Source organism: Cariama cristata, unplaced genomic scaffold (assembly GCF_000690535.1).
Source record: "Cariama cristata isolate BGI_N322 unplaced genomic scaffold, ASM69053v1 scaffold16879, whole genome shotgun sequence".
NCBI lineage: Eukaryota > Metazoa > Chordata > Aves > Cariamiformes > Cariamidae > Cariama > Cariama cristata.
This window is the reverse complement of record NW_009634204.1, coordinates 11,922-21,084: the sequence shown is the minus strand read 5'-3', so window position 1 is coordinate 21,084 and position 9,163 is coordinate 11,922. Positions and strand designations below refer to the sequence as shown.

The 9,163-nt window shown below is 46.1% G+C and overlaps 1 protein-coding gene across 1 annotated transcript; it reads right to left on the bottom strand.

Moving 5' to 3' along the window:
- Positions 1-2,844: 2,844 nt before the first annotated feature.
- LOC104166961 (solute carrier family 22 member 18-like) lies at positions 2,845-8,847 on the bottom strand (the record flags this gene model as incomplete). The annotated part of the gene is made up of 4 exons (XM_009707071.1): positions 8,674-8,847; positions 6,540-6,637; positions 3,751-3,896; positions 2,845-2,977 (listed from the first exon to the last, which is right to left on the bottom strand). Coding segments are annotated over exons 1-4 (551 nt in total), but the record flags the coding sequence as incomplete, so codon positions are not given.
- Between the last annotated feature and the right edge of the window lie 316 nt (positions 8,848-9,163).

The window sequence follows — 9,163 nt, the reverse complement described above, 5'->3', positions numbered from 1 at the left end:
AAAAAGAAAAAAAAGGAAGCAATCATGCAGCTCCAAGTACAGCTGGAGCCTTCCTGTACAAATGTGGGAAACAGGGAGGGGTGTTTAACAGCCAGGCTGGGGGATACAGCATCAGGGTCACGGAGCCTCGGGTATGTCCATAAGGTGACACCCACTCCTTTCCCTCCAGGTCAGTGCCGCAGACATAGCCAGAGGTGCCGGGGATGCTCGGGGGGCTGTTTTGTGGCACAGAGCCGCATTCATCTGCTTGCAGGGCTCAATTCCCGCTCACCACCAATACCAGCCAAAACACTAAAAATCAGTAGATTGCTTCTCTAATCTTTGCGCAGAAATCTGGCAGAGGAGCTAAGCACAGTGTCAAAGCAAAGGTGGGACTTGGCTGCAGCAAAGGTTGCTATCAAACACCCAGAGCGGCCTTTTCAGCCTGGAGCTGCTGTTTATAAACTCCAACCCACCCTCGGCGTGTCAGGGTGGTCAGAAGGGTCCTGCCAGCGCGCTGGAATTCGTCCCTTGTTAATGGGAATTCCTACCGTCCTTCCAGGGGGATGTACAGATCCTGACGGACAAAACCAAAGGCTGCTGGCAGCCAGGCTGCTTTCCCCAGTCCTGCAACGGGACAGAGGAGCCGCCCCGAAACCACGGCGATGGGATGCTCGGGCAGCCGGGCACGAACTGCGAGCCGAAGCCGCCCTCCGCCGGATGGAAGGGAAACAACCTCTTCCCACGGGAAAGTCAAAAGCTATGTCGTTTTTCAGGTGCAGGTCCCTTCCTTTTCCATCGTTACGGGCAACTTTCACTTTTCTCAGTGTTATGCTGCAGGCACAAAATGTAAGGGGCAGAAGCTTTCAAAATATGCAGCAATCTGGAAAGTCTGGAAGCATCCTCTTCTCTGACAGCACCAAGTCCGGACATCCAAAAGCCAAACTCCATTCAAGTGTCTCTAACTAAATAACTGAAACGGGGGATTCTCTCCCACTGCCGATTTTTCTATAAACCAGCGACGGATGCACACACTAGAAAGTGAAACCCCGTAAATTTTGGCTAGATAACAATGCCACTTGAATGTTGGTGGTTAAATATGGGCGTATAACCAAAGATTAAGCTGAGAACCGAGGTAAACTTTACTTTCAGACTGTTAATGCACAGAAGGGGTACAATCACTGCATTTGATTAAAAATAATACTTATTCAAACCCCACTCAACCATCAACATCTATAAATAGTTTAAAATCCTGAATTAGCTAATATTATGTACATCCCCAATTTTCATTTTATGTAACCATGTAGCAACTACAAAATAAATCCTCCTAGCCAGCCTTGTGTCAATTGGCCACAGAACAGGCATCAACCACAAAAGAATTAAGGAAAACCTTTTCAGGTTTCAAGCGAGAAGAAGAAAACTCCTGAGATTGTCTGCACCAATTAATTTGCCCAACACAGCCAAGGTACAGCAGCAAACAGAGTTTTCAGGGGCTACTCCCCGAGGCAGCAACGTTAAAGTCTTCGACTCAATTAACCTTTGCAAAGATTTGAGACGCAGAGCAGCATCACGGCAGCACCTGAATGCATGCAGATGTGTAACAGGGTTCAGAGCGCAGCTCGTGATGTCTAACACAATAACTGCGTGAGCCCTATGCAAAATGCCCAGGTGACATAGTCACCGTATACAGCCCGCAGTGCTTCTGCTGCTAGGACAAGCATCACCAAAAAAAAAAAATCAATGACGTTTGACTTAGCTGCCTGAAGTTCATGACAACTGATTTTTAATGAGCTAGCATTGCTGTACAAATGGAGGGAGGTGGGACACAGGCCCGGGGTGGCCGTGATGGTGAAAGGCAGCTGCCGGCAGCGCGGACGGTGACACCTACCAGACACTGACACTTGCCAGCAACATTGATCCCTTCCAGGACAAGCCCAATTCCTGAACACCAGAGCTCATGAGTTTTAACTTCTATTCTATGCTTTAGAGCAGCTCTAATACTCAGAAAAGTTGGGGGGGGGGAAGTTATTTCCACGCTAACCTGAATCTGTAGAAGCAAGTGTCCATAATAAAAGAAGTAGAACAAAATAAACACTTAAAAGTTCACAAAGGATTTTTTTTTTCCCCATCAGAGAAATGCTGGGGAATCTTCCTGAAAGATTACAGCCACGTGCACATCCCTGCCTGCAGAGCTCTCCGCCACACCCTACCTTTTGAGCTTCCTTTACTACTAATGAACAGCAACTGGTAAATTTGGTAAAATCAGGTATTTCTTTCCTGTTGCAGCACATAAGGTGGCAGCCCACTACGATGTGTCAGGCTGTGGAAAGCAAAGAGGGAAGTGGCAGGCACATGCTTCATCTGGCCGTGACAGGGCTAGACTTCCTCACTCTTTTCCCCGCACTGTCCCAAGCTTGCTTTCCCCTTTCCCAAGGTCTTGCTCTATATTGAGCATCCCCCAAGCACACCAGTTTCCCCACAATTTTCACACCATTCCCGATTTCCATTTCTCAGTTGTACAACACCGTTTCTTAAAAGCAGGCTATGCAGTGCGCGTTGCTTTTCTGCACGCTCAGCTCCAAAGAAAAGACAAGCAGGAGACAGACACTCCATTTCTCACTTCAACTTGATTTTAAATCAATTTAAGCAGACAGAAGAGGAGATTTTCAACAAGGTCTCCTTAAAAACAGTAGAAGTAGTTCTTTGTAGCAGTATGGAAAATAAAATTTTGAGCTTTGGTATAATCCTCTACTGCCACCAGGAGTAAGATATCGTCAAAAGCTCGGGGGCGACACACCAAAATACCCCTTAGCAACTCCTTCAATGGTTGCAACAAGGCTAACACCGAACAAGTGGGCCACTCACCCGAATTTGGTAGAGAGGACACCTCCCAAGGCAAAGCCGACGATGATGCCTATTCCAAAGCAAAGACCCAGTTTCCCCAAAGCATCAGCACGTTGGGAAGGAGTAGTCAGGTCTGTAATAACCTTCTGAGCACCTGCAGGGAAAAAAAAAAAAAAAAAAATCCCTTGAAAGAAGCTTCTACAGGCTCTGAGCAGTGGGTGTACAAATTTTTGGGCCACAGTGACAGCGTCTGCCACAAAATGGTCCTTGCAATCCCAGGTCAAACACCCGTGCACACCACCAAGTGGAATTGGGTCAGCCTGTCAGTCATAGGAAACAAAAACACTCAAACCACTCAAATAAACCACTTCAGAAGTGGCAAGAAGAGGCTTAACACCCTATCAACTTGAGTCCTCTTGCACGAGTTACATGGACTGCTAGTAGCTAAAGGTTGCTCGTGGTTTTTACTAGAAACATCTAGGAAAGGCCAACAAAAGCAGAACTTGGTGGGTAATGAAAGGTATTTTTGTAATCATGTTTCATTTTGACCAATACACTCATTTTACCAGGAGAAAAGGAAAAGCTCTCCTATAAACTATCCTGGTTGCAAGAAGGCAGTTGAGAAGTTTGGGATAGCACTGCTGCCAGCAACTGACTGTCACCCCTCTCTGAATGGTGAAATCCAAGCAATTTGCTCAAGATTAATCAGGAGGATGGACCTGGGACTACAGGCTGCTAGCCCCGCTTTCCATAACCAATACACCTGCTGCTTCACATTCCCACCATTTCATCCCTGATGACCATCAAATGTTCCTCCTGCCTTCCTTCACACTGTTGAGCTGGTTGACTTCCAGCGATGTAAGCAAGAAGAGAGGAATTGGACAATAAAAGCAATTTGGAAAGCCACTCAGCCCTGACTGACCTTACCTGGTACTCCATGCATGAACACTGCTGGCAGCCTGGAGAGGAAGAGGAGGGGGATGCTGGTGGAGATGGACGTGAGCAGGAAGAAGGCACTTCCAGATGCACAGGAGAGAATTAAGGCTGCTCGGTTGCCAAATTGATCTGCAAACCTGGTACAGAAATGGTACAAGGTTATCAGAAGTGGGGCCGTGCAGGTCATTGCAAGCATGACACACCCAGATGGATAGAGTTGCCTGGCCATCTCACTCTTATTTATCCATCGTGGGAAGTGCTGATCAGATTCTCAGAAGTGCTCGGTTCCCAAAAGAGGAACAGAACCTCAGAGGAGCTCAGCTCACTGGGTCTGAGCACTGGACAAGCTCTCTTCATTGCTGATACAAAATTTTGCCTTGCAAAAAAACCCCCTCAAACCAAGCCCCCCCAAAATTGGAAGCCTTGCCTGGTAGAGGAGTGCAGGGACCACTGCTGAAGCACCGGCTGCCCACCGGGGAACGGAGGCACAGACACTTTGGTGTAACAGGGGAATGCACCAGTAATTGCCACTGTTCAGCCCATTTCCAGACCCCTCGTAAGCACAGCAGAATATGTGCTTGCTTAAGTCTCCTCCCCTGGCACTTCAACAACTAAACATGGTTTATCTGAGAGCTGCTGAAGACCAGCCACAGGCAGAGGCAGTTACAGCAGCTCAGTAACTCATTCTGTATTACCACTTCAGAGCACATAGTGCCCTCACATTTTATGTTGGTTCAGAGGAAGGAATCAGGCTAGCTAATCTTTTAGTTCAGGTTCAATGGCAATTGAAGTTGTTCCAATTTCTTTCCAGAGGATCTTCAAAGCAACATTTTTCATTCAGCATCACTTAAAGAAAATAAATAGATAGTTTTCTATTGAGGTTCAAGAACGACTTCACAATAGTGACTCAAATTTGCTTCTACTTGAGGAAAAAAAAAAAAGTCCCAAAACAGCCAGATGAGGTTTTGGTTCAGGTTTTATTCAACCCCAAGATACTTTAACAAGCTAAGTTGGACAAAGCCCAAGAGTACCACAGAAAGGGTTCTGAGCAACTGGGACTAAAAGAGGCCTTAGATAGTGTTTTTCACTCCAATTGCTCCTTCCTTCACTTTATTGAGTTTGCATATTACAGTTAGCAGATGAACGTTACTTTGCAGAGCAATTAGTTGTACTTACACTAGAACACCCCCCCCCTTCAAATGCCAAGACTGGTCTACAAAGTTAAACATAAGTAATTAAAAGGCTTCATGTTGAGGAAGGGGTACAGGACAAAACTTCTCTGTTTACATGAAAGCCAGGGAAGTTTATATTCGCTGTTTGTAATCTAAAGACCACAATTCACTACATAGTCCAGGGCTTTTTTGGTTTTGTTACTCAAGAGTAAATTCAGTGCTTCACCTTCTCATGGCTGTTCAGGAGCAATAAGCAAGAAGAACAAGGAAAACTGACCTAAGTTACACATTTTTCTCTCTTCTCCTCCTCCTCCCCATTTTCTTTTTATCTACCTTTACACTGAAGTCAAAGCAGCCTCACATCTAGGAAAATCCTTTTTATCTCCAACCTATGTTGCAAATTTTGGCTTCAATCTGGCAATATACACCTTCAGTCTCATCTACAGCAGTGGGAGTCCAGACCCAGATGGACTCTGGTTTGCTGTTTCCCTTCCCTTCAGCATCTCTTCTGGGCATTAGTAAACGACATGCACAGAGGAAAACCAGATTTCAGATTGCGCCCAATCCAGAACAGAAATGTTACTCTAGTTTTGTACATTAACAGAAAAAGCATTCAAACTGGGCCCTTTGCACCATGTTTGTCCTTAGGAACATGTTTTCTTCCAAGCTGCACTGGAGAATTTATTGTTATTAATTTTAAAATGTGTATTATGTTAGTGTCCAAGGGTTTTTAGAGATGAGATCCTCGAAGTGCTACACACCATGTACCAGAGGATCCCGCAGAGCTCACAATCTACATCAACCAGGACCGTAAATCCCATGCAGTAAAATTGAGGTGCACACCAGCTCCGTATCCATTTATTACTTTGTTGATCAGTAGCAGGACTGAGAAGAAAAGCTATATTTTTCTCAGCCTCATTTTAGTTTTCTGTCACTGGATTACACTGCGCTCTCAAATTCTTTCTGCTATTTGGGAATGCATTCCCCCACCACTCAAATGTTTTTTGGGCTGTTTATATTTCATTAGGAACAGGAGTCTGTGTCCCACGAAGTAGAGAGGCAGAAAAACCTGAGTCTTTTCCAGTCCTTTATTTTGATAGACGAGCTTACAGATGCATCAGTTCTTAAAGATGCCTGCAAGTCTAGATTTGTGTTAAACACTGATGCAGACACAGTGAGATTCAATTGTAGAAATAACACGACCCTCAATTATTTTCATTGACAGCTCTACTTAACATTAATAAATACCCTCTTTTTCAGGTTTCCCCAGTCACAAGACATTTCTAAGGTTACACATGGCTATAAAACATTTCCAGGATTAAGCCGTTAGGACCTGGGCTCTGAGGACTCTGATGGTTTAAGCCTGTTCCCAGTATATTGTTACGCTTAAATGTGTGTCATTAAAACGTAGCTAAGTTAATATAAAGGCTGCTTCTATGTTGCGGTATTTCTAATTATAGTATTTATTTTCCCCTTGCCCATTTATGAAATCTCCAAACATTTCAACAGGACCACGAACCAGAACTAAATGATTTTTTTATTGAAGTATAAAAATGCCTGGCCTTTTTCAGCTATGTAAAGGGTCATGAGAATTGTTGTCTCTCTTACCTCCCGAAAATGGAACCTCCCACAAGCTGGAGGACACCAAAGGTTGTCTGGAGGTAGCCAAAGCCCACTGAATCCAAACCTAGGCTCTTTGCCAAGTACTAAAAAAGAAAAAAAAAAGGCAAAAACCCAGTAGGTCAGGGGAAAAGCAGTATGCTGTATTTCTGAATAAAGAGCTTAATGGCTGTGTGGAGAGGACTACAGCTCCAAACAAGCACTTCCTTCAGTTCCCCATACCTACAGATGAAATCTTCACTGGATCACAGAGTGCTTAATAAAGACCAAAAGTCTCCATCCCATACCATCCGCTAATGAAGATCAAGGGGATGTGATCCAAACCATCACTTTTGCACCAGATGACAAATCTGAATCACCCTTTACCTTTGCAGTCCAACACAGCTGAACATATTCAGCCACTGCTAAGGGGGACGAGGTAGATTTTAAGTAGCCTCCCTGCTTCCAGACCTTGTACCCAGGGCAGCCCAAGCAATGACTGTAGTAAGGTCTTGGAGCTGTTGTTTAATCGAGCAAGCCGGAATCAATGCAAGCACAACTTGGGCAAAACATTGCCTTTCCTTATAATCTGGATGGTATGCTCACAACCTGAGCTTGCAAAAAACCATAGATGCACACCTTGAAGAGCCACAATCCTTTGGTGTTTTTTATTTAAAAATTGCATGCTTAAAGGACAGCTATTTCTGATCTGTTTTTGTTTTGTGCCATCTGCTAAAAGTTGTTTAAAACTCTCAGCCGAGTTCAGCTCTCAGAAAGTGTGGAGGTGCCCCAATCTTGCCCACTCCCCCAGTACATGCTCTGCACCCAAGTTCTCAAACCCCCTGTAATTAATCAGTTATCGACTGAACCGATCCCCCATAAATAAACTCTCTCTCAGCCTATAGGCTCAGAACACCGCGGGCTGGTTTAGTCCCAGAAGGAGGGAGCAGTTTGCCTCTGGAGGCACAAAACCAGTGGAGATATCTCCCAGAAGGCACGGGCTCACCAAAGACAGGGGTGGGCAGGCGTATCATAGAGCCAGGAGAGCACAAGAGCTGCCCGGTGGAAAAGGACCCGGGGGTGTTGGTCAACAGCCGTCTGAACATGAGCTGGCAGTGTGCCCAGGTGGTCAAGAAGGCCAGTGACATCCTGGCCTGTATCAGGAATAGTGTGGCCAGCAGGACCAGGGCAGTGATCGTCCCCCTGTACTCGGCACTGGTGAGGCCGCACCTCGAGTGCTGTGTTCAGTTTTGGACCCCTCACTACCAGAAAGACCTTGAGGGGCTGGAGCGAGTCCAGAGAAGGGCAACGAAGGTGGTGAAGGGTCTGGAGCACAAGTCTGATGGGGAGCGGCTGAGGGAGCTGGGGGTGTTTAGTCTGGAGAAGAGGAGGCTGAGGGGAGACCTGATTGCTCTCTACAATGGACTGAAAGGAGGGTGTAGCCAGGCTGGGGTCAGTCTCTTCTCCCAATCAAGAATTGATAGGACAAGAGGGAATGGCCTCAAGTTATGCCAGGCGAGGTTTAGACTGGATACTAGGAAAACCTTCTCCACTGAAAGGGTTGTCAAGCATTAGAACAGGCTGCCCAGGGACGGGGTGGAGTTCCCATCCCTGGAAGTATTTAAAAGACGTGTAGGTGTGGCACTTAGGGACATGGTTTGGTGGTGGACTTGGCAGCATTAGGTTAATGGTTGGACTCCGTGATCTTAAGTGTCTTTTCCAACCTAAATAATTCTATGATTTTCTATGAAACCAGACAGAAGAGTCCAGTAAGAGAAAAGCAATAATTCCCACTCACAGCTGTTTTTTTATGCCCTCAGAAAAACCCACCTCTGATCTGAAACCTCCAATTTCTACTGCCTGCTTGTTGGGTCACTCTCCCACTGCAAGCAAGAAGACACAAACTACATCAGCTTCACCCAGAGCCACCAGGCCAGGAGAGGGCTCTAGGTGCTACTGCAGTACAGATAATAAACCAGCTTTTACTGCCTGCGCATACCGTGAACACAGTCACAGTTTGCCTGCTAGGTAGGAATCCACTTTCCTCTCTCCTGCTAGAAACTCTCTTCTGACTTTGCTGGAAAACTACATAGCCTGGTGTTGAAGGTAAGACATGCTGTGAAGCAGGACAACCCATACTTACGGGCATGACTCCCATCTGCATGAAGAGGAAGGTCAGCTCTAGGGTTGCAATCAGGTGGGCAACCAGGATCACTTGTCCCCTCTTGACCTCTCCAGAGTGGCTGGTCCGCCCCAGGGTCTCGCTCCTCATTCCTGAGGCTTCTTTCTCACGTCCAGAGCTGGCTTTTGCATTCATAGTGCTCGTGGAACAACTTACTGCAGGCTGACAGGCTGAGCAATGACACGGAGGTGCTTTCTAGCTGGAAACATGGAGCATAGGTAAAGTTCAAAGCTTATTGTGTGAAAGGTGCTGAGTCAGCATGCCAGGGATTTCTTTTTTTCTTTCCGTGTTTTTTTCCTTCCCTTTGCTTACTTGCCAGGCAGGACCAAAGGTAACCACGCATCAAACCACAGATCTCATTCTTCAGCCTTGTCACAGGTGGGCTCACTACTTCAAGTACCATCACAACAAAGACCAGCTTGAGAGTCCCAGCAGGGTGAAAGTGGACATT